The sequence below is a fragment of the Echinops telfairi genome, unplaced genomic scaffold (genome assembly GCF_000313985.2).
Source record: "Echinops telfairi isolate 266 unplaced genomic scaffold, ASM31398v2 ScPeMD7_53;HRSCAF=182, whole genome shotgun sequence".
Taxonomy (NCBI): Eukaryota; Metazoa; Chordata; class Mammalia; order Afrosoricida; family Tenrecidae; genus Echinops; species Echinops telfairi.
Genome location: NW_022103951.1, coordinates 8,506,930 through 8,533,526, shown reverse-complemented (window position 1 = coordinate 8,533,526; position 26,597 = coordinate 8,506,930). Strand labels below are relative to the sequence as shown.

General features: G+C 44.1%; 1 protein-coding gene across 7 annotated transcripts in view; it reads right to left on the bottom strand.

Annotated features, from left to right (window-relative positions):
* SH3KBP1 (SH3 domain containing kinase binding protein 1) overlaps positions 1-26,597 on the bottom strand; it is a 340,714-nt gene that overhangs the window by 243,726 nt on the left and 70,391 nt on the right. For all 7 annotated transcript variants that reach the window (XM_030885785.2, XM_030885786.2, XM_030885787.2 and 4 more), the window contains exon 2: positions 10,622-10,748. In XM_030885785.2, the coding sequence (XP_030741645.1) occupies positions 10,622-10,733 (112 nt within the window). In that variant the 5' untranslated portion in view covers positions 10,734-10,748. The remainder of the gene's footprint in view (positions 1-10,621; positions 10,749-26,597) is intronic.

Sequence of the window (26,597 nt, the reverse complement as noted above, 5' to 3'; positions counted from 1 at the left end):
CCCAAAGCCCATCTGTAGGCAACTGGGCACCCCCTTACAGAAGGGTCTCGGGGAGGAGACGAGCCAGTCAGGGTGCAATGTAGCAATGATGAAACATACAACTTTCCTCCAGGTCCTAAATGCTTCCTTTCTCCACGCCCCCTATCATGATCCCAATTCTACCTTACAAATCTGGCAAGACCAGAGGATGTACACTGGTACAGACGGGAACTGGAAACACAGGGAATCCAGAACAGATGATCCCTTCAGGACTAGTGGTGAGAGTGGCAATATTGGGAGGATGGAGGGAGGGTGTGGTGGAAAGAGGGAACCATGTGTGCCATCCCAAAGGAACCAATGTTCTATTGCCATCGTCTATAAACCTATAATTTCCTCCCAAAGCTCTCAAGGCTTACCAGCAGTTTACCACTTCTAATAATAACGATTACTGGATTCTAGAAGTGACCCTCCCGCCTCCAACTTTTTATCACTCTATTGTCACCTCATCTCTTTAACCTGACCCTTTTACTCATTTTTCTCCCTGCAATTTTCCTGAGGGAATGAACAAGGCTGATCTCCTTATTTCAGAAACCGAAAAACTGGGAATCAGAGTGCATATGTAACTTGCCTAAAATTGCACACAACTTTGGGGAACACAGAACAGGGATCTAGAGTCTTTCAACAGCCATTCTTCCTGTGACAGGGGCCTGCTGCCACAGCGGGTTCACTTGGGTCCCCAAATGGAACAAGCTGCTTTGTCCTCCTCTAGCACTCTCCTGTACACACAGGCACACCCAAGGAAGTTCCTGTTGTTCCGTCTTCCCACCCCTGGTTCAGGACCATGAGGAAGGCCTACCTGGCACTGTGGCTGGGCGTTCTGGTGGCCTAACCAGAGGTAATGGATGTATGCCAGGAAGCATTCTCATTGTTTGGGGCCCAATCCCCCCCAGGGCACAAAACCCCAAGAGCAGAGACTAAGCTGAAGCTGCATGTGACCTTGGTGGGGATGAGGCAATGCATACAGATGAGCTGAAAGAATCAGAGGAAATGCCCCTCTCTAGGTGGAAGAAAGACAGGGCTTTCGACTCCTGTACACAGTCCCTGAAACTCACAGGGGTGGTTCTACCCTGTCTTGTCTGGTCACTATGAGTTGGCATGGACTCAATAGCAGTGAGTTTGGTTTTTTGGAAGACTTTCCACAAATGAGGATGAGTGAACTACTATCCCACTACAACACAGCTAAAGCAACCAGTACTTAAAATATGACCTCCCCTTCATTAATGACCTTTCATTAATCTACCAGCTCCCTACCCAGAAACCTCTTTTTGGGAAGGAGGAGCCCACAGGGAAGCTTAGCAAAGGTCAGTCCTCAGATATGAAGGGTATCCTTTCAAGCCTCCAGCCAGGGGCTCCCCATCCTCTTGCCTGGCATAGCACCAGTGGGTCCCTGTATCAGACTACAGACTGGGCCACCACCAGACTCCTAGACCCTTCAGGCATGCTAAGACTCCATGATTCTAAAACAGAAGGTCATGCGGCTTTTTCTCATGCTCCTACCAGTGTGGGCTTATCACCTGAACTCAAAAGGGCAGCCTCTTTCACTAGGCCGGAGAGAGACAGAACAGCATTGTGATGTACAGAGTTTTAATGGTATCAAGAAAAGCAAAAATGCCTTGGCTTTCACTTAGCAGCAGGAAGAGCAGGCAACAGGATTGTCTGGTCTGTGTGGGGCCTTGTTATCATCATAAAAACCACCCCAGGAATCTTATGTTCATGCCTGATCCAAGTCCCAAGTAGATCTGAACCATCTAGCCTCACTGCTCAATGAGTCTGGCCCTGCTGGCCCACTTTTCTTGTTAAAGCTCCATCCAGGGAGACACTCTTAGCCATATAAGGTCAAAATCCCTCTCAGCTTGTCACTTGAGAAACTACCAAGAAACGTGATATTCAAGATTTCCCTCAGAGAAATTTTCTCACTTGTGTTTTCACTACCACAGGCTTTAGAAGGGATATCAGGTGCTTCAGGGCCAACAGCATCAGCCCCTCACTTCTCCCATTGACAGTCCTTATGTGAGGGAGGATCCAAAGACAACTTGAGCAATGCTCAGAGCTCTCATCCTGCCTTTGAAACCTCGGCACACCCCAAACGAAGGTCCTAACAAATAGTAAAATGCTGTTCTGTAGTCAAAGGTAATCAGATTTCCTTCCCATTGGCCTAGGGAGAGCCAGCAATATGCTAATAGGCCTGTCCATATCTGAGGGGCGGGGGCACAGCTGGAGCCCAAATGCATTTGACCCAAGAGCTCATTTTCTCTCCTTGTCTCTTAAAAAAGGGGCCCTGGTGATACAGTGGTTAAGCACTCGGCTGCTAACTGAAAAACTGGTGGTTCATATCCAACAGCCAATGAGAGAGAGAAAGATGTGTCAGTCTATTCCTGTAATCCTATGGGTAGGTTCCACTTGGTCCTCTTGGGTCACTATGAGTCAGAATCGAGGTCACAGTGGGGTTTGTTTGCATCGCCTCCTTCACCTCCATCCTTTCCTCGTGGAACATTCACAGGGACATCTGGTTCGCAAGAGAGCACATCACGCTTATCCACCATCTCCTCATGAAGACATGGGAATATACAAGCTCACCCTGTTCTGCCACAGGCCTCGTACACATGAACGTGGGCACACCAGGCCAAACTCAGGCCCAGTGAGAAGCAGCACCGTCTCGGCCAGGGCACCAAGGCAGCCCTGAACTCTCTGCCAGTCCCCCTGGGCACCGGATGGCGAGAACGCTCCTGTGTACCAATAGCATGCTTTAGTGGTTCCAGTTATCAGGACTCGACTGCCACATGGCACCTAAGACTTCATGCCAGCAATTCCAAAACAAACTCCAAGTGGGCTGTGCTCTATGCAACACTTTTGGAACTCCGAATAGCATTTTCCCATAGAAACCAAGTTATAAGTGGTGATTAAGTACCCAGACGAACCCACTGTGCAGTTAGAACAGGCACATCTGGCAAGACTACCAACTAATAAAAACTGAAAAACAATGACAGGGAATAAGAAATATTTTTGTGCCCACATGGAAGAAGCACACCAGCCTGTGTGATCACGAGGTGTCGATAGGATCAGGTATCAGGCATCAAAGACCCAGAACAAAAAATCTTACCATTGTGAATGAGGGGGAGTGCGGAGTAGAGACCCAAAGCCCCATCTATAGGCAACTGGACACCCCTTTACAGAAGGGTCGCAAGGAAGAGATGAGCCAGTGAGGGTGCAGTATATCACCAATGAAACAAACAACTTTCCTCTAGTTCTTTAATGCTTCCTCCTCCCCACTATCATGACCCCAATTCTCCCTTAAAAGTCCAGCTAGATCAGAGCATGTACCCAGGTACAGATAAGAGCTGAAAACACAAGGAATCCAGGACAGATAAACCCCTCAGGACCAAACATTGAGAGCAACCATACCAGGAGGGTAAGGGGAAGATGGGGGGAACCAATCACAATGATCTACCTATAACCCCCTCCCAGTGGGATGGACAACAGAAAAGTGGGTGAAGGGAGACTTCGGTCAGTATAAGACATGAAAAATATAGTAATTTATAAATCATCAAGGGTTTGTGAGGGAGGGAGGGTTAAGTAAGGGAGGGAGGAAAAAATGAGGAGCTGATGCCAAGGGCTCATGAGAAAGAAAATGTTTTGAGAATGATGATGGCAACAAATTTGCTTGACACAATAGATAGATGGATGGATTGTGAAGAGTTGTACAAGCCTCCAATAAAAGGATTTAAAAAAAGAAATATTTTGTTTCTCAGAAAGATGTGTGCTTTGCAGAAGGCAGTGGAGGCAAGAAGGGACTGCCTGTCTAAAATTGACAAAGAACAAGGAAGTTAAAAGTGCTTTATCATTATCACCTGCTGACCATTCTGAACACTGTCAGTAATAAAATATTGCTCCCACCACCCATCCTCCGTTGAAGGAAAAAAAGTTCAACAGACGTAAAGAAATATTTAGGGGTACTTGAAGTGACAGAGGATGAATCTTTTGGATTACCTACAAGAATTTTAGTGTATCCAAATTAGTATCTATACCTAGAGTCATGCCTACAAGAAGTATTTTTCTTTAATGCTTATCAACAATTATCCTGGTCAGTAGGGGCATAATCACAGATGGAACCAGGGGCCAAGTGAGAAATTCTATGGGTCAAATGAGGAAATCTTAGAAAAGAAAGGAAATAAGACAGTGTGTGTATAATGCAAAAAGCAGTGGGTCTGAGATGGAATTACCTGAACTGTGAACATCAACTCATAGGAGGAACCAAAAAGTTTCCCCCAGGGAAAAAGAAAGGCAGTCAGGAGAACGCGTTTCCTAGTAGAGCCACTAGGTGGCGCCACCATCACAAAACCATTTCATGGAACCGCCTCTGAGTGAACTTGGGTGGGAACCCAGCTGAGGTTTGGCAGGAGTCTAAATTAACAACTGTTCCATGGGACACACAGGTCCCTAGTGTTAATGCCTTAGAACATGGGCACAGAGGTTGAAAGGAGATTAATAAAATAGAAGAAAATGTCTAAAAGCCAGTTTTTGTTGAAAACATCCATATAAAGAAATATAGAACATGTGCAATAGCAACACCCCATCCACAGAGCTTTTCCCCACCCATTTCAACCCTACCACCATCTCTACTCCCACCCCAGGCATGACTTCTCAGATAAGAAAACAAACAAGGACAACATACCCTAACAACGATGGTTGGTTATGGCAATAAAACTTGTCAGAATTGCTGCCAAACATCAGTTACTTTAAATGACCTCTCTCAAGGTCCATTACTCTCTTTCTTCTCAAGCATTCAAACAAAAGGGTCCATTGGGGGGGGAATACCATATATACATACACAGATACATTCACACAGATGTATATAATATCGAATCTCTCTATATATAACAACTTGTGATATACAGATGGCACAAGCTTGCTGGCTGAAAGTAAAGAGGACTAGAAGCACTCACTGATGAAGGTCTAAGACCACAGTGTTCAGTCTGGACCACACCTCAAGGTAAAGACAACAACAATCCTCACAACTGGACCAATAAGCAACATCATAACAAATGGAGTACAGACTGAAGTCGTCAAGGATTGCATTTGATTTCATGCTCATGGAAGCAGCAGTCAAGAAATGCAATGATACATTGCATGGGGCAGAGCTGCTGCACAAGTCCTCTTTAAAGCGTTATAGAGCAAAGATGTCACTTTGAGGACTAAGGGGCATCTGACCCGAGCTAGTGCATTTTTAATCACCTCATACCCGTGTGAAAGCTGGGCAATGAATTGAGAAGCTCAGAGATGAACTGATGCATTGGAACTGGGATGCTGGTGAAGAACCCGGGATCTCATCATGTACTGCCAGAAGAACGAACAAATCTGTCTTGAAGCACAACTGGAAAGCTCTTTAGCAGGAAGGCGAGTGAGACTCCGTCTTACGTACTTTGGACGTGTTGTCAGGAGGGCCAGTCCCTGGAGATGGACATCATGCTTGGTAAAGTAGAGAGTCAGGAAGAAAGAGGAAGACCCTCAGGGTAACAGACAATTATCAAGAGATAATTTGGTCACTTAAGAGAAATGTTTGATCAAAATGTCACATTTACATATTCCTAGTTAATTAAGATAGTTTACATTTGTTTCTTTGAAAACAAATTTGAACGGGGGGGAAAAAAACAGTCATATGTCTACAAATCCCCAGGTCCCACAAACCACTGGAAAAGCAGTGAAAAATCAAAGCTGTTGAAATTGTTTTTAAAAAGAAATTGCTTAAGGACACACTTTTTCCCATCCTTTCTTTACAACTCCATTTCAAACAAACAGCCCACGGTTCACACAAACAGAAGAGGTTTCTATTCTCACTGCATGTTCACACACACACACACACACACACACCCCTTCACCCATATTCTAACACAGCAGCACACAGATAGCTCTAAAATATTATTTCAAGGAGCCAAGGAAACGCTAAAGAAATGAAAAGTCAGGGAGGGTTAGATTTTTTTCCCTACTTTCAGGAGAGACAATGGAGGTGGGTCACTATAGGGCCTGGAAGAGCTAGTGTTAAAACTCGAGGAGAGGAAAGAGGAACATTAGGTAAAAACTCCTCAGACAGTGACAGGCAGCAGACCAGGTGGAGAGCCCTTCTGTGGTGGGAACGTTAGGCCCACATTCATGTCAAAGGACGTGTATGGTTCACCCATCCACATGAAAAATGAATTCTGGAGAACTTCTGCACTGACTTTTAGAGCAACAGTGTGCCCCCTGAGACAGAACAGCTATTGGTCCCTCTGTGAAGGAAAACTGTGGACACAAAACTATCCGGAGGACTCAAAACACCAGCAACAAACTCCGAGCAGTGTTCTACAGTCGAAGTGCTATCCTCCTAGCTACTCAGAGAGATCCACCCCATCCAAACTGGAATCTCACTAGAGGAAGCAAGATCTCGCCTCCTATCATCAGCTCTAGGTCAGCCACAAGTAAGAGGTGTACGCCCTTAGATCTTTTCGTAGCAGTCTCTGGGAGGGGCAGTCAAAGGCAAATGCAGAACAAACCTTAAATAAAGATGGTAAAAGCAGAGCGACTTAAAAAGATGGTTATTAGAAACACATTTTCTATCAGGAAAGCATCACAATAATAACAATCATAGCAAAGAATAAGAAATATGCAAAATACAATAGAGAACTTACCAAACACTAAATTCATGATAAACTGGAAATAGAAACAAGGACATATAAAGCCAACCAGAAACCCGCGCAGTGGCTTCACATTCTGAATGACAAAGAAGTAAGTAAGTGACATACCCCGAGCTGGCCATAAAAAGGATAGCATATCTGTAAGAGCTCCCAAAAAATGTTGTAAAAAAAGGATATCATGTACAGTATTTTCTCAACATGTCCCAAAAGACATGAGAGACTAGAACTGCTTGTGGGTAGGGCTGGCTGGCTGGTGACTTACTGGTTTTGATGTCTCCCAGCGCCAAGTGCAGGGAGGGATAGGCCTACAGTAGGCCCCCAGTCACCATGTGCGATTGATTGCTCACTGGAATCCACCCAAATGGAGACAGGAACATGGCCCACAATTCCAGGTGGCAGGAGAGGTTCAGAGAGAGGCAGAGCCGGACTTTCCCCACGTGGTCTGTTAAAGATACACATCTTGGGGGACAGAGCCCTACCCTCTAACCTGTTCCCTCCCTAGGCCTATGGGGTATGGGCTACAGTTGGCCAGGAAACTCCTCTAGGATGAAAACAAATCATTTCTCATCTCGTTATAAATGAAAGCGAAGCAGAGTCCACACCCACATGGACAAAATCTCCCTTGCTCATTTTCCAGAATGTGTTTTGGGTATTTTCTATTAACTGTTGAAACTTCCATTTTATTCCATTTTGCTTTTCAACTTGAGGCTTAAAAAATGCCTTTAAAAATTCCTCTACATAACCAACGTTCCAATTTAGGAGGTCCCGCCTCTCTCCTACATGGGTTTAACAGCTTAGGAAATGAAAGAAAAGAGTCTTCTTAGAAGAAATCAGACTCCTCTGCCTGGTACAAGAGAGTAATATTTGGCTTCAAAAAACCGTCTTTAGAACTTCTGGCTGGGACTCATCAACATACTGGAGTCTGGGATAACTTTAGGATATACAACTTCTCGCAGCGAATTTCAGTGAGAAAGGACCAATTAGTTCGAGAGACTGGCTCATTTTAAATGGGAAGCTCCTTCCCAGTAATTCAGGTAAAGGCCAAAGAAATGGCCAGGCATAGTTGTTCCTGAAGTTCTAATGCCCCAAATATGTAAACTGATGTCTGTCAAGCTAGCTGGAGGGGACTGATTTGATCTCTGAATTTCAGTTCCATCGCCTTCTTCTCAAATGAAAAGCCCATGGAGTCGTTCATGTACCTCCCTAAGTCACCTCTGCAGAAATGTGCAAAGATTAAAGTTGAAAGCTGGAACCAATAGGTTCCCAGATGAAATGTTTCCACTGGCTTGGCCTTTTCTCAAGGTTATGAATAGCTTCCTTCAAGCCCAGGGTCTCTCCTGACCTTATGCAGGTGCCTGGGGAGGCTGAACTCATCAGCACTGTGAGGCCTGGAACCTTGGAACCTCTTCACTGCTCCCACAAAATGAAGTAGGTCCCCAGATGCAAAGCGCCCCTGACACAAGTGGGCAAACTTCTTCAGCTCCATCTACTTCAAAGTAAAGATCTTAAGAAGTGTTGTCATTTCCAATTCATAATACAAATAGGCTTCCATCAATTTTTATTAAGCCAATTAGAAACCTTTATCAAATGATAAGGTCCAGATAAAGTAAACAGTTCTGTCATCTTTGCTTTAAAAGCAAAACAAAAGAAACACACACACTCTGTTCTATTAAATTTTCAGACTCCAAGGCTGAATTACAAAGTGGACTCGTATACTCTAAGAAAGCTTCTAACTGAGCCAAAGCAGGCTGTTAATAAACTCTGAAAGCAAATTCCTTCCTGAACAGCCAAAAACCATAGTAAGAGCCAAAAAACGGCTGAAGGATTTCTAGGGGCAAAGCTTCACGGGGGCAGAGGAGCTGGGGAAACTCCAGAGTCATTTACAATGATTCACAAAATAGAACTTCCTTGGGCCAAAGTGTTTCTAAGTCACTAGTATTGCTCTTATCCTTGGTTTGTTTTCCTGGTTTGGAAAAAAGTGTTGTGTTTTTTTCCCATTGATTTTTGGTGGGGGGAAAATGTTGCTTTTGAGCTCAGCACAATGAACCATTTATCTGGTGGGACAAGGCCCATCAATCTCCCCGCTGTTTATCATAAGGAGCAGTGGGAGACTGCCAGTCTTGATTGGTGGGGGAGGGCTAAAGGCAGCTGAGCTGCAACTGGAAATGTCTATTGAGCCCAGGTGACCCAGGGAGGGCAGTGCAATGCCTGGGGCAGAATAAAGATTGTGGATGTATGCATTTCCTAGTTAAAGAAGGTCCCTGTGGGCTGAAGACTGGTACGTTCGTTCATGACACACACCCCTAAGAGGGTGGTGGTGAGCAAGCCGTGGGCCTAAGCCAGGAGCTTACAGAAGGTGTCAATCAGGAGGCTGCTCCTGGGGAGTCCATTTTGGGGGTTCATGAAAAATTCTGTTAGGAAACTTCAAAGGCCAGATTTTTACTGTACAGAGAATGCTATGAAAAGTTCTATCCCAGGTCACCTTGACAATTACCTTCATTTCTTGCCTCAATTAGTTCCTTATCTTACTAAGTTAACTAATTACCTTAATTCTTCTATTTACTTTACCAACACCGGGCTGAAGGCAGGGGTGCGACTCCGGCCTCTGCAGGCCTCCGGAGCTTGGGAAACGGAGAAGGTGCGCTGAGCTCTGGCAGACCGACCCAGTGAGGACAGGTCTCAGCAGTGCGGGGCTCATAATCAGAATGCAGGAGGCTGCTTTCAGTGAAGGGGGAGGCTTGAGGGCAAAGTGTGTTTAACTCGTAAAATGGGACAAACAAAACCCAGAAAACCCTGCATTGGAGGGGATGGGGTTTAAAAAGAAGGAAAGACCATCTATAGCTGTTAAGAAACGTGGGCCTCCAGCCAATGTTGCATCTGAATAATTCAAAAAAGGAAATGTAAACCAGGGCAGCTGGGGGTGGGGGTGGGGGTGGGGGTAGAAGAGAAGCCGGAAGGAAGAGAGACACAAAGCTCATGTCTCCAGCTCTGGGATCAATGGACAGTTTATTGGCCAAGTTCTTTTGCTGTCTAAATTGTGTGAAAGATGAGCTGTTCTTCCCCGTGGTTGTATAAATTTGCCTGTTTCCCCCCCATCCGTCTTTCTTTCTTTTTAATGAAACCCTTTGCTCATGCTCTTGCTCAGCTCTGACTTTCACTGTAAAGAAGTCAGCAGCCAGTGGAGAGCGAGTTGCAGCTGCCCGCTGGCTGCCTGTGGGTGTGCCTAGCAGTGCTGGGAGGTGGGGGAGGGAGCATGGGAAAAACTGGGGGACACCTAGCCCTAGTGCGACAGTATAAAATGAGATCCAGTCGTCTCTGCCTCCCCAGACTCTCTCTTGACATTTTAAATGATGAGGAAGGGTGGGGGAGAAGACAAAATTCTAGCAAGCTGCTATTTTAAAATTTGCTTCCAAGTCTCAAAGAAACAAAAAATCCTTGGGAGAGTCTGATTGTTAGAGGGCTCCAGTTTAGATGTCTGTGTGAGCAGCATCTAGCACAGACCCTCATAAACTGAGGACGCAGGGGCTGTGTTAGGGAACAAGCAGTTAAAGAGAGCAAGGGCCTGGTAAAGCCTGCTTAACTTAATCATCAGACACACAGTTCAGGCCCATACCAGAGCATTCTGGAAGTGCATCTTCCATCCAAAACATAAAAGCTAAAGCCCTAGAAAAACCACCGTGAAATTGAGCCATTGGCACAATATTTTAATCAGTTCCCTTTATTATTAGAGTTACTGTGTAACCCTTCATACGCTGACCCTTTGCGCGCGTGTGTGCGCGCAAAATCTTTACCCAAAACAGAATGGTCCACTCCATTTCATTTCTCTTTGAGTCATTCTAAACTCAACATGGTTCACGCACAAGTTTCTAGTCCTGTCTGTTTACAGAGAGGGGGCTCCTTCGCCTTTTCCATACCTCTCTTGTTGGTTCTTAAAATGGTCTCAGAAGACAGCAAAGCATTTCCACCGGCTGCGTCATGCATGGGCTTTTCTGGAGCTTTGCTGGTGGTGACAGGGTCTTTCTTCATCTCTTTCTTTATTTCCTGTTGAGGGAAGACAAAAGGAAAACCAGGCTGTAGTGTGAAATTGTATACTTCTTTGACTATGTTATACTCCAACTTCCTGGAAATGAACTACAATGACCCCCAATTCAGTGTACCATGCTCTTTTAGAAACATCAGTTCAGCTTTCCCCTTTGCCTGTATTAGCAATAAAACAGAGGTATGCCCAGTGTGATGATGTGCCCTGATGTGACTACAGCCATTGCCTGTGGCCACGAAGAAAATGAATGATGCATAAAGGCTACCCTACCACCTACCACACAGTCCCACACCCGCCTCTCCTACTTTGTGAACAATGACAAGCCAGAGCCAGCCTTTAAACGCCTTCGGGTTCCTATTCTTCTCAACAAAGGTTTAGAAAATTACATTCCCAAATTACCATTGTGCTCATAATCATACTGAAACAAAATGAAGGTGATTACATTTATTTACAGTGTGCTTTTGAGGCCTCAACAATGGGGGGAAAATAAAGATTACAAACAAAGATAAAGACTATGATTCTAGACCAGAAGTCAGCAAACTACAGCTCATCACCCACCTGCTTTTGTAAAGGTTTAAATTTTTTTATTTCTTGTGATTTGGGTGAAAGCTTACAGAGCAAATTAATTTTCCATTCGACAAGTCACACACACACACATATTGTTCACGACATCGATTGCAATCCCCACACTGAAACAGCACTCTTCCCACTTCCTCCCTGGGTTTCCCGTTTCCATTCCACCCCCTTCCCTCTCCTGTAAATACAGTTTTATTAGAACACACCAATGTTTATTTATTGCCTAGGCTTCAACAAGGAGCCATGCTAGCACTGTGAGATAGCACTGTGGGTTGCTAACTGAAAATTTGGCAGTTTGAACCGACCAGGTGTTCTGCAGGAGAAAGATGAGGCTGTCTCCTCCAGTAAAGCTTTACTGTCTCGGAAACTCTAAATAGGGTTGCTGAGTCAGAATCCCCTTGATGGCAGTGGATTTGGTTTGGTTCGGGTTTGGGCTATGCAACAACAGTAGAGTTGAGTAGTTGGGACAGAGACCAAAGCCTAAATTATTTACCATCTGGCCCTTTACTGAAAAACTTACCAACCTCTGTTCTAGGTGAGCTCTTTAAGATCTTTGAGATCTCAGTTTTGAAACATGATGGCTGATACAAATACTTCAAATGACTTTCGTAATATGCATGTCTTTCCAAGGCATGAATAGCCTCAAATGATAATAAGTCACAAACTATAGTTCCATCTGCCAGAATTCTGCCCAAAGGAGCAGAGTGAATATGGGCCTGCCTGGACCCATCATATCACCCTGGCATGGGAAAGAGGGAGATGGAAGGGGCTAGGCCCAAAGGGTGACTGAATGCCAGGAAGGGCTTACAGATAAGGACTGTGTTCTTGAGAAAGATAAATGGGCTAAGAAATGGGGAGGGACTCGTTCTATGGGATGAATATGAAGATAGCAAACTGGGTAGGGGGCCAAGATTTAGTCTAGGCATAAGGCAGATGTGGAAAGAGCAACATAGCTTGTCAAAACACAGGCAGTACCCACCCTGCCCAGCAGCTTCCTACACACCAAGTGCTAGTTACTGTCTCCAATTCTCGGCTGTTGACTCTGTTCAGAATAGCCTTCCTCCCTGGGGCCCCACCGGAAACCAGCAACTGGGGCTGGCATTTTGCTAGGCTGAAGATTTCAGCTGGTATCTCAGAGACCTAACCTCAGCTATCAGGCCAACCAGGGCACCTCAGTGCCCTCCACAAAGCTGTGTACATACATGTGTACGTACATGGACACCCAGCTCGACAGCCCCAGCACCTGCTAGAACAGCAGTTGTTGGGGGGTTCCTATAGCCTCAGTAGGCAGATGGCATTGGGGAGAAATCTGCAAACATTGCCCGCCTGATCCGCATGATGGAAGCTCTCAGTGATGGCTGCCAACCTGCTATGGCTCTAAAAGTGAAGAAAATGAGCCATCAAGTGGGCTCGGTCCCCAACAGTGCTTCTTGAGGAAAGATCAGTTGTGCTGACCTCACTTTCTGTCAGAGTGTGGATATGGTTGAGCACACACAAATAGCCCACCTAGACCCAACATCGTGTGGGAACACATTATTTAACCTCACCAGGGAGCCATTTAATATGCTCTGGGCAACACTGCAGGAGTTCTCCCCTTCCCTGTAGAAGATCCAGGTTGGATTCCTGGGCAATGTACCCTCATGGGTCTGTCAATGAAGGCTTGAGTGCTTCTAGGAAAGCTGAAAATGTTTCAGCAAAGCATCCAAACTGAGACAAGGAAGAAAAGCCTGGCAACCTACTTCCCAAAAGTATGGATCGGCTAATGAAAAGCCCTATGGATCACAATGATATAATCCACATCCAAGCATAGGAATGGCACAGGACCAGGGGGTCACCAGATGTCGGGGGTGGCTCCGGCAGTGAACAACTCTATTGGTACACAGTGAGGGAAAAACATAGAGGGAATCCCCTGGAGAATGAGTGCCACCCATGGGTTCCCAAGCCGCACCCTGGACAGTAGGTTGGGAAGGAACAGTCCGATCAATAGCAAGAACTGAGTCGAGGAGGAGAGAAACCAGTGCCGGGCGAGAAACAACTCAGGGTCTACAACTCCCCTCCAAGCTCATTTATATTCACTAGGCAGAGAATTCAAATGATGAGAGAATTTCTACAGGTGCTTCTTAAATGATAGGAGGAAGGAGACTGCATTTAAAATATGACCTGCAATTTTAAATATGACCTGATTTCCAAGACACCAATCAGACACCGGACAAGGACAAGAATTTTGCAGATTCTTTACACCTGGACCACACGCAAGTACTCCAGACTCAATACGGCACAGCCTCCCCCACCCTGCCCCCCCAGCACCTTTCTTCCAACCTGCCCCTTCTCCCGACTAGCCTGGCCTGACACCCCGTCATCTACCCACTTACCCAAGCTGGAAAACTCACCTTCACCCCAGTCCACATTTTCTTCTTCCTCAGTCTCTCTGTGTCTCCCCATTCCTCCTGCCCTGCCTTAAAAGCACGAATATCAGCTAACATTTGAGAGCTTTATGCGTGCCAACCCCCTGGCCAAAGCGCTTTACCTACATTGAGACATTTAATCTGTACAAGAGCCTGGCTGAGTCAGTACTATCATCCTCTCCACTTGACAGAGCAGACACCAAGACCGAGCTCACTGACACCTGACTGAGGTTCAACAAGTAGCAGGCTCAGGACTGTAACCAGAGGAGGCTAGCTTCAGTGCTCTCATCACTGTCACTCTTCTCCAAGCCCTGCCTGCAAATCAACAGTGTCCTCCTAACCTCTCTCACTGTCTCCAGTCTCCCCTGGCACAGCGCAGCCTCACAGGGCTACATGAAACACTTTTCTTAAGCAAATGTCTGATCTTATCATGTCCCTACCTCCAAGTTGCTTCCAAAAGACTGCAGGACAAAGTCCTTAGTTCAAAAACTAAGATGCAGAGCAAGCCACTGGTCCCTGTGTGGTTAGCTTTTGGCTAAAAACAGCCAACGCTCACACTGACCCCATGGCAGCAATTACTGCGCAAATCGAAGTGGGGGAGGGTGCACCTCTTAGACAGCATCTTGAATATGCAGGGCTCCTACTGGCAGGCTTAGCAAACCGGGAATCAATCACACTGGCAATCATACCACCTTCCACTGGCTAAGGCTTCCATGAATTCAAGGACTTTAGCAGACACTTGTTTTCACTTGCTCCACGAAATAACACTGCCAGGTAAGCAAAACTGATTTTGCCAGACACAAAAGAATAGTGTGCCCAGGTCAGAAGGTGAGGGACGAGTGTCCCAGGTCCAAAGCCGAGTCAGCCCTTTCCAGACAGAGCCCTCCAGTGACTCCCCACCTCCCAGAATGTGGACTCGGATCCACACTGCCCAGAGTGCCGGATTTTCCCTCCACACTAGGAGGATATAATGCACTGCTTTATCTAGAAGCCGAGGTGCCTCAGTGGCGCCTCGCCTCGGTTAAAACACTAAGCTGATAACCAAAGGTCAGGGGTTGGAAGCCACTAGCTGTTTAGCAGAAGAAAATGAGACAGCCTGCTTCAGTAAATATTTACAGCTTTGGAAACCCTCTGTGGCAGCACTACTCTGTCCTCAAGGATAGCTATAAGTCCGGTTCAACTTCATGGTTATTTAAATCCATAAGCCCAAGAGTGCTGAGGCACAAATCCTTCAAGTCTCTTATCATCCACATAAAAATGTAGGCTTGGCCTCCCACAGCTCTGAGGGACCTAGACTGCCTCCTGTCTCCGCGTAGCTGGCCAGCATCCCTGTACCTGGAGCTCTCCAAGGTTCTGATCCAGGTCAGCAGGACAGGACAGTTCCTGGGGCTGGGTGTTTCCATCTCAGCTCTCTGGCCTCCAGGCCCCTCGTTTTACCCATTGATTAAGAACCTGTGCTCTACTGCACTGCCTTGGTGGTAGAGGCCCGCAATGGGCCAGAACAGTGGACCATAAGGCTTTAGACAATAAAGTTTAGAGGAATTCATACACACATGCATAAATCAGCAGAGATTTTACTTGCTTAAAGACAGGACAGGACAGACAGATCTCCTTAGAAAGGATGGGAAACCCAACCTCTCTTTACCTCCAATCCAATACCTTAACTATGTGTCCATTTGGAAAATCAATAAGCTATCAATGCTGCAATTACACCTGAGGTGCAACACAAAGACCACCTGAGAGAAGGGAGAAGAGACCGCCTCACACTGTTCCCAATTCCCCAGAGCATCAGGCTTCAAACAACCTGGGATGGCTCATCCACACACCCCCACCAATGCCATGCTAGCAAAATGTCTCCCTGACACATTTGGAAGCCTGCAGACAGCAGCCTTACTGGGCAAGCGCAGAACTTCCACACCCCTGGGAGCTAAAATAGGCCCTTGGATAAGCTGAGCTGCCTGCATGTGGCTGGCTGCTGAGTCAAATCAGCTACCTCTTTCTCCCTTCCCCCACCCTACCCCACCCACTACAGTCTACATAGGTGCTGGGGGGGGGGTGACTTGAATCTTAGCTTCTTTAAATTAACCGGTCAATCTCTAGCTAAAATACTACATAATAAAATCCCTACAAAGGTCTGGTTTGGGGAGCTGCTCCCTCCTCTCATTCTCCATACCTTGAGCCATCCATGATCCAGGGTAAGATGCTGACTTCATGGCCAATGGAGAGAACTATGCTGTGAGCAGAAAACCATTAATGAGGTGTGTGACCTTGTGGGCAAGTTAGCAAGGGCTCTAAGCAGTTCTTCTGTCACCTGGAAATGAATTCCATGACTAACTGCCATAGCATCATCAACCAATGAATTGGAGAGCGGTGTGAAATTTTAATGCTTTTTATTGTCATTGTTAAGTACCAAATGCTATTAAGAAAACTACACAGAAAAAAATTTAAAAAAAAAAAGAAAACTACACTGAACAACCCAGATGAATTGTGAAGTCATAATATTGAATATGAGATGCCAGATGCAGGAGTGTACACTGTGTGACACCATGTATAAGATTTTTCAACAACAAACAAAATGAGTCAATGGTGGGAGAGGAAGGAACAGCAGTTACCTTGGAAAGGTATTGAATGAGAGGGAGGATGAGGAAGGCTGCGGGGAGGAGGAGAATATTCTAGCATTTGCTCTGAACACTGGGTCCACAGGTGTCAACATTTCTAGGAATTCAATAAACTACCTTGTTGCATGCACCTCGTTGCATGTGAGTTTCCATTAAAAAGAAAAACACAGATTGTGATACGAGTTGCATGAGCCCCCGATAAAATGACCCAAAAAAAGCGTAACACAGATGCAATACAGTGGAAGAAGACAACCAACGTCTTTTAAATCTAAATGACCTAATATTTTGTTCTACAAGGTGAAAACCATGACAATCTAGTGTCTGTGTATTGTAATGCTCATTTGGGGAGTAGAAAGCTTGCTGGGAACAGCACCCTACCCCATCAAGTGAGTGAGAAGGACATCCTATCTAATCAACACACCCAGCAGGCAGATCTGCTCTCCCTACAGCAGCAGCACCGCCACCACCACCTCTGAGATCCTTGCTATTGTCCTCGTACAGGGAGCTGGCACCACTGGCTCCAGGGCGAACTTGGTGCCTCCCTGACCACTGGAGTGCTGAAGCCACCCACTGCCTTAGAAGAGCTGAATGAGTGGAGCAGGGGCCACACTGCTTAGGGTAGAAGCAGGGCGGGGAACAGAGCATTTATTTTCGTCCATCACCCTCAAACCTGGGCCTATGAACTTCTGGAGGAAGACTTCCTTTCGAGTCATACAAGGCCCTGGAGACCATAGCTGTACCCCACATACACACTAGTTCATGGAAAACCTGTTTTGCAAAACGACCACTAAAAACCAACCCTTATCTCAAATCTGCTGGCTGGAGAGAGTTGTGAATAGATATGGAAGCCGAGGCACATGGCAGATCCTGCCCCATCCCTTGGCCAAGGCAGGTTCTCAGAGCAGCTGCCCTACCAAGACTGTGCTTTTCCCAGCAGTTAGCTCCCTTCACAAAAGTTGAGCCAGGCTGGAAGTGTCTAGAAAGACACTGCAAGTATGGAGAAAGCAAAGCAAAGGGCACTTCGGCCACCCCTGTTCGATTCTGTTTCATTACAAAATGCATGTCATCATTGTTTGCTGGTAAGTTGATCCCACGTGTTTTGCAGGCTGTGACCTTGCAGAAGCAGAAGAGCACTTGATAAGGCAGGGGAGCGGTCACATTGGGGTTTGTTATCCAGGCTCCATACACCTCAAAGATCCCCTGAAAACTACATTGCAATTGATGTTTCATTTTCTTAAATTTCTTAAATTTACAAAGCATGATGTCACTTTAACCAAGTGGCATACCCGCACATACAAACATACATATGTACACCTAAGCTAGCAGGGAGAAGGTGTGCTGTCATTGTTGCTGTTATAGAACAAAACATTTATTATTGTATTTTGTCATAAATCTTCAAGTACATATTTGCAGTATCATCTTTTTGCAGTATTATCTCCCCAGAATCCTGATCCCATGAGTCCTGGCTAGGAGTTCTGGACCTGCATTCATTTTCCCACCCATGAATGCAGGGTGGGGATGAATGCTGGATACGCGGCAGCCACTGCTAGCTCCTGCACAGAGATGAGAACTGCTGCTACCTGTGCGTCCAAGGAGATAAGGTTGCGTCCTGATGGATGACAAAATCACCACGGTGGCAGTTTGTGCCTTTTGCTTGCCTACGGCCCGCTAAACATCTAGATTGTTACCATCTGATCAAAAAGGTACCCATACATGTGTTTCAATATGTGTTAGTGGCTACTTAATAAACATTTGTCAAATGAATAGCCACTTTAGTAGAGTGTTATGGGCAAGACAACAATATACAACTGAGCTAGCCCGAAGATGAGTCATTATGGAGGTCTGTATCCCACCTACAGTGATACAACTCCAGCATCACAATCCACCTCTCACCTCTCAGGCCACAGCTCTTGCTAATGAGCTGCAGCAGGAAGAGGAAGACACAGCAAGAAAACAATATTATTTTATTTATTAGACTGGAAATACTAAACATTCAAAATTAACTTACTCTAAAAGAATCATGCTTGAAAAGCACTAGAAGAATACATGGGAGAATGTTTTTACATTCTCAATGTGGGAAGGATTATTTCACACTGGTACTGAATGCAGAAGCCACAAAAGGTTGAAGAATTACAGAAAACTATAAATACAACATAGCAACAATAATTATAATAATACTAAGCACCAAGAAAAGTGGCAACATGAGGGAATATTACTTGTTATATATACTTCTACAAAGTATTGACAAAATGACCAATATAACCCAAACACAACAAAAGCAAAGGACAATCCATTATAAAAAAAACTACAAATGACTCAAATATATGAGAAGATGCTTAGTTTTTAAAAATGCAAATTATAGTAGGATTCATCCAACAATGCACAATGCTCACGATCCAAGGACTCTGTATCCTTCCAGCTTTTTTCTCATATCTAGAATTTCAGCAAGGAAGGCCCTCTCAACAAGACGGCCTGACACAGTGGCTGCAACAACGGGCTCAAACATAACAATTGTGAGGATGGTCCCCGACTGGGCGGTGTTTTATTCTGTTGTACACATGGTTGCTATGTGTTGGAACTGAATCTACAGAGTCTAACAACAACAACAGAATTATAGCACTGACATACTGTATTACAATGAGACTTTCTATTCCCATAGAGAGTACAGTCTCAGAAACCCACAGAGGCAGGTCTACCCTGTCCCTATAGGGTCACTATGAGTCAGAATTGACTCAATGACACCGACTTTTTTCTCTTTAGAGTCTGAACACTCTTAGAATACTGTCTGTCGCGTCTGGGGTCTTAAAGGCTTGAAGGTAATCAAGCGGCCATCAAGCTCAGAAGCAACAAAGCCCACATGGAAGAAGCACACCAGCCTATGCAACCACGAGGTGTCGAAGGGATCAGGTGTAAGGCATCATCAGAACAAAAAATCTTACCATAGTGAATGATGGGGGGAGTGCGGAGTGGAGATCCAAAGCCCATTAGTAGGCCACTGGAGATCCCCTTGCAGAGGGGTCTCGGGGAGGAGATGAGCCAGTCAGGGTGCGATGTAACAATGATGAGAAATACAACTTTCCTCTAGTTCCTAAAGGTTTCCTCCCCGCTCCCACTACCATGACTCGAATTCTATCTTGCAAGACTGGCTAGACCAGAGGAGGTACACTGGTACAGATAGGAACTGAAAATATAGGGAATCCAGGATGGATGAGCCCTATAGGACCAGTGGTGTGAGTGGCAAAACAGGGAGGGTAAAGGGAGAATGGGTAGGAAAGAGGGAACTGATTACACGGAACTGCGTGTGACCTCCTCCCTGGGGGACAGACAACCGAAAGGTGGATGAAGGGAGACGTCGGACAGGGCAAGATATGACAAAATACCCATTTATAAACTATCAAGGGCTCATGCGGGAGGGGGGAGCGGGGAGGGAGGGGAAAAATGAGGACCTAATGTCAGGGGTTTAAATGGAGAGAAAATGTTTTGAGAAACGATGTACAAATGCGCTTTACACAATTGATGTGTGTATGGATTGGGATAACAGTTGTATGAGCCCCTAATAAAATGTTAAAAAAGAAAAAAAAAAGAATACTGTCTGTCTTCACAGTATGGAGCACAGTGCCTGGCACACAGCTGGCAGTGACTCAAATAATCAGTATGTGGTACACAGGGCATGGCAAGTACAAAACTCTCTAGAAAATGACTATCCAGAAAGAGGACAACATACATAATTTGCTCTGTTACAATATCTTTTTTTTATTTGTCAGATTGGAAGCAATAAAAAAATGATAATATAAGTTTGGCAAGAGTGTAAGGAAAGAGACTCTTTCATACTTTATAATGAGAATATAAATTGATTTATAAATTGGTGGGAAGCCAATTTATAAACCACGGTGGGAAGCGATTTGGCTGTTATCTCTCAAAAATGCAAATGCCTTTTAACTCAGTATTTCCATTTCCAGGAATTTAAACAACAAATATACTTGAAGGTACACAAAATGATATATGTACAATTAATCATTCTGGCATTGCTTAATTAGTGAAAGACTGAAAGAACTTAACTGTGTGTCAGTAGAGAATTGGTTACTTGAATGATAAGAAATCTACCCCAGGGCACTTGCTCCAAGAACGAGGCTAGTCTGTAAGTACCAAAATGGGCAATCCCCAAGGCATCTTGCTAAGAAAACAAGTCTAATTGTGTGTGCGCCCATCAGTATGAACGTGTGTGCATGCCTCAGTGCGCAGTGCAGAAGCCACACACAACCAACTGGTAACAGAAGCTGCCTCCAGGGAGGAGACCCAGGTGGCTGAGGGCCAGGGGAAGTATGCATTCTGATCACTTTATATGATATTATGTGCTTGTGTTAACTATTCAAATTAATTTTAAGTTACATAACTGAGACATGTCTACTCTTTCCCAATTATTAGAGGATCAGCCATTTCTTTTTATAAGAACAAGGAAGAAGTTAACACTGCCCCAATTCATAGTTTGACTCTATAGTTTCCACGGGTAGTTTGAAAAATTTCAATACCACTAGTTACTTTTATACTAACATAGATACAAAGCTAGTTACTTTTATACTGACATAGATACAAAGCTTAAAAGAAAGTTCTTCAGTATAAATATTCCATCAAGGAAGGGAGATATGAGAGCTGACACCTGGCAAATCCTATCCCAGGCCAGTAATCGATTTTGCAATGATTATGAAAGAAAATTAAAAACTAATACAATGATCACTAATGGTATGACAATGAACAAAAACAAAATGCACATAAAGTAATTAAATCCCTTTTTTAAATCTTATTTCTAGATGTCTCGAGGGTAGAACTTAGTTGGCTTTGGTGGCCAGAGTGCCAGTGGCAGGAGCTAAGCAAATCTGAGTACCTTAAGGGGAGGGTAGGAGCCTGAGTGGTGTAGTGGTTATGAGTTGGACTATGATCCACATGATTGGCAGTTTGAAACCATCAACAGCTTCTTGGGAGGAAAACCTGGGCTTTCTATACTCCCATAAACAGTAACAGTCTCGAAAAGCCACAGGGGGTTGCTATCGAGTCAGCATTGACTCCGTAGCCATGAGAGAAAGGGGAAAAGGTACTGTTTTTTGCCCATCAATTTCATTCATTCATTCTTTCATATTTACATATTCATTCACTCTCTCTCTCCATCACATTCTCTTATGGATTTTTTTCTTTCATGTTCCCTATAACATCATACTTATCCATGAAGCAGTACCTAATAGCTTGCACTTGGAGAAAAAAACAGGAAGTGGCATCCAGCCCCCCCCCCCCATCCCAAGTCACCAGTGTCATCTTTTTACAGCTTTACTAATGGGTCCTTGCCTGTGCCCCTACAGCCCATTGCTGGAATTCTTGTTGCTCCACTAAACCCTCGTATTCTATGGGTCCTCAGTTTCACCTCTCTGGTACTCTGTGAGTGCGTCAAGGGTAAGGAATAGGTAGGTCTCAGCCATCTTTCATCACAGAACCTTTGCACCCAATAATCACTGCCTTGAGTAGAATCTGACTCACAGCAACCCTACAGGACAAGCTAGAGCTGCCCCTGTGTGTTTATGAGACTGTAAATCTTTATGGGAGTAGGGAGTCTCCTCTTTATCCCTAGGAGTGACTGGTGTTTTCAAACTGCTGACCGGCAGCGCAATGCATAACCCACTATGCTGCCAAGGCTTCCCAAACTCAAAAACCTCACTGTCATTGAGTGAATTTGGACTCATAGCAACCCTATAGGCCAGGGTAGAACTGTCCCCATGGGTTTCTGAGACGGTAACTCTTTACGGGAGTAGAAACTCTCACCTTTCTTCCATGGAGCATCTGGTGGTTTCAAACTGCTGACCACGAATTAGCCGCCCATAAATGTTACCCATTATCATCAACTCTATCATTCTTTGAACACATAAATGAATCCCTCTGGTGTGCCAAATATAAACAAAAGCAGTACATGCATCTACTTCAATGCTAATTTATAGTCACAACTGCTTCAAAGAGTAATACAATGAAAACTTCAAATACAAAAGGAATCTGAATATATTCATTTTCCTTGGTCTTCTAAAACTAGAAATTTGGGTTGCAATGGTCAAAAGCATACTCTGAGTAGGTGGTTGTGCTAAGGACTTTGACATAATATGCCTTTAATCCTCAGAGCCACACTATGAAGTAAGGGTCAATATTATATCTGTTCCACAGATGGGGAAAGCAGGTCTCCAGTGAAGGGCACAGTCAGCAGCCAGGTGAGGACTGTCACCGAGTCCCCGTCCCCAGCTGTCAGAGCACATTCCTTCCGACATAACATACATGTGCGGTCACAAAGCTCTTGCTCCATAAAGTGCCACTGATGGGGAGAGACCAGATAAGTGATAGAGGAAACGTCCAGACATGATCAGGAGAAGGACCAACCATGTGAACGCTGCTCCCAAGTAAAACAAAGTCTTAATGTTCTTACAAGAAAAAAAATCACCTGTTTGCTGTCTGTTGAAAGAATGTTTATATACATTTCCACCCAAGATAACACAATCATCAAAAATAAATTATCCCAAGCCTGTGACAAAACAATGCCATTTCATGCTCATTTCCTGATTAAAGCTTTTAGACAGCTGGGCATTTTCATTTGTCAGAGCAGTAGGGAACTATGCAAATTTCTAAGCAGCAACTCCAAGATCATTAATCTAAGGGAAGCATGTGTCAATGGAACACCGGATTTATATTTTTTTCAAGAGAGCCTAGGAGGGGCGGGTTAATCTAATTAGCCTTATGTATGGTCACCTGACTGTAGCTAATAAAAAGATCAAATGCTAAACTGTATAATCAGCACCAAACTCTTAAGTAATGAGGCATTTCATATCTCAAAGGGAATGGAGGGGAGGGTAAAATTCTTACATTGCTTGAAACCTAACACTGTAGCAGTAAAAATGATCATACTTATCCTTATAGAATGACAGGCAGAGCATTTTAATTAGCACAAGGAGCTAGGAGCATAACTGTAAATCTTTCTCTGAGAGAGAGAGAGAGAGCGAGTGAGAGAACGAGAACTAGTAAGGCTAGAATATACTAGAAAAACGTAGTAAGGTCAACTGCCTAGGGATGAAATAGTCAGGAAGCAGACAAGCCTCCTGAAGCTTTGGGCATGCATTTGACACTTACTGTTCAGGGTTAATGCCATTATTTCTCTTTCTAGTAAGGTGTAGCAGGCTTTGGAAGGCAGCAGCACTGGCCCAGGCAGCAAAAATCTGCATTTTAACTTCTGGGTCTAATAGTGCTGAGAATGTAACCTTGGTGCTTCAGTTGTATTAGTTACAAAGTGGATGATTAAAACAATATGAAGACAAAATGCAATCACTGGATGAAAGCCTAGTCTTTGGTTTCCAGGAATTTCAGATTCCATCAGCAAGAGTAGGGACCTTCCTGCCAACAGACACGGCACAGGTACTTTGGGGTAGCTGAGTATTAAAAGATAAAACTTTCTAGTATACAACTCCTAGTATATCTGGGTCTTGCAAATATTTCCATTCAAAAAAAATTTTCCATTAAAAAAAATTCCATTCAAAAAATGCGGAGCTGCTACCAAGGGTTCAAGTAGAAAGAAAATGTTTTGAAAAGGATGATGGCAACATATGTACAAATGTGCTTGACACAATGGATGTAGGGACTGTTAGAAGAGCTGTGAGAGCCCCCAATAAGATGATTTTAAATATGTATATATATGAATATATATATTAAAAGACAAATAATATGTATTATAGTGAATATGTAATGTTCATTCTACATATAGTCTATATATATAGTCATATAGATATATGAATGAAAGACAAGGGGTCATTCTTTTTTTGGGGGGGGTCATTCTATAATAGAGAACTCAGAGAAATGAAAGAAATGTGGGAAAGCGGACAAAGGACATGAACAAGCTGGTCACAGAAAACTGGATGGTAAATGTATGAAAAGCTGATCAGCCTTATTATTAATTAAAGAGTATAAATTAAAATTTCACGTTCTGTTATTAAATTGGCAACAATTAAAAAGTTTAAAATAATACTCCATGTAGGGAAACAAGTAGTCTTTCATGCTATTAATGGGAGAGTAATTGAAACAGTCTTTTTGGAGGCCAGTTTTTCAGTATGTGTTCAAAATAAGGATCCACCAAGTCGCTGACTGGGATAATTCCCTGAGGAATTTGCTCCATAGTTACATGGGCAAAGTTATATACACAATGATGATGTTCAATGTGACATTGTTGTCATTGCAAGACCCAAGATAACTGGTTAGTTTGGCGTGTGTTAGAGTTTTGGGGTGGGTGGTAGAAAACTGAGTCAGTGGCCAAATATCATAGAACTCTGTAATCTGGGAGGACACTTCCTGTCCAGAAATACATTTTCCACACAGCCAGCTTGTTCACTCTACTCCTGGTATATCCAGGCAGTTGGAGACTATGTAGCTATGAGGAAGGGTATAACATAAGCAAAGATGCCCAAGAGATGTTATTAAATGGAAGAAAGCAAGCTACAAAATACGACATTTGTGTTAAAAACAAGTAAGTGCAGTCTCTCTCTCACTTTCTCTCTCTCATTAAGAGAAGGGGAGTCCTGGTGGCATAGTGGGTTACGTGTTGGGCTGCTAACCCAAGGTCAACTATTTAAAACCAGCAGCAGCTTTGTACGAGAAAACTGAGGCTTTCTACTCCTGTAAAGAGTTACAGTCTGGAAAACCCACAGGGACAATGCTCAAAGAGTTTGGAGTGTTCAATTGCTCCTTGTCTCTTCTCCCCATCTCCTTATATACTTTCTAGGAGGCAGCTGCCTTTCGGAATAATATCCACTACCACAATCTCTGGGTTCATCAGTTTAAGACATTATCTGTTAGGTATTATAGACGTTGAAGCTTTTAACTAACCTCTCTCCCAATACTCCACCCAGATAGCAGGTTGTTGTTTAATCAACATCCAATGTTTTTATTATTACAGCAATGTTAATGATCATAGAGTACTGAAGCAAGAATGTACATTAATTTCCTTTTGTAACTGTTATTTTCCTTGGAAATAATAATTCTCATTTGTTGAGAATGACACCCAAATATTCTCATACCTTGAAAGAAATAGGACTATGAAAGGCCTCTTAATAAGTCATCCAATGGTAAAAACAAAACTAAGCAACAACAAAAAAACTGTCATATAATTTACCCATGTCTTTTTTTCTCCTTTTTTATGTCTGGATAAAAGCTTTTCAGATCTTTCTAACTTTCTGCTCTAGTCTGGACTGGCTTCTCTTTAAGCTGCTTCTTGGCTGTCTGCCTAAAATTCGCACTATCTCTTTCTTGAATTGACTGCCCAGTCTCAGAGCCTGTGCCTTTCTCTTGTTTTCTTCCCTTGATTTAGCCACCCCACCGTGAACTTCTTCCCTTGATTTAGGCACCCTCCCCTATTTCTCCCCATACACACAGTTCTAATATTAATGTAGCAAAACTCATCAATCTTTTCCCTTAGGTCTTACTAGATTTGTGCTAAGATTGTAAAGGCCTTTTCTACTCGAAGAGTATTTTAAAAGAAAACTACCCATTTGTCTCAAATAATTTTATGGCAAAGGTTAATGCATGTCACTTGCTACACAACATCCCCAAAGAAGCACCCAGAAGCCTAGTTTGAAATAGTTCAGTATGTAAACTGCAAAGTCCTGATTTTGCAAACAAACAAAAAATTACTACAATAGTAACTATTTTACTATTCATGCCATCGGGTCAATGCTTAATCATAGAGGCTGAACAGGACAGGGCCAAACTGTCCCTGTGGGTTTCTGAGACCGTGAGTTTCTACTCCTTACTACGGGAGTAGAAAGCCCCATCTTTCTCTTGCAGAGCAGCTGGTGGTTTCAAACTACTGACCCTGCAGTTAGCAGTCCAATGCTTAACCACTACGCCACTAGGTTCAGGATAAAGAAGTTTTTCAAGGTAGAATTGGGATCATGGTAGTGGGGAGGTGAGGAAGCATTTAGGAACTAGAGGAAAGTTGTATGTTTCAACGTTGCTACATCGTACCCTGACTGGCTCGTCTCATCCCGGAGACCCTTCTGTAAGGGGATGTCCAGTGGCCTACAAATGGGCTTTTGGTCTCCTCTCTGCACTGCCCAACTCATTCACAATGATAAGATTTTCTGTTCTGATGATGCCTGATCCCTGGTCCCTTTGACACCTTGTGATCTCACAGGCTGGTGTGCTTCTCCAATGTGGGCTTTGTTGCTTCTGAGCTAGATGGCTG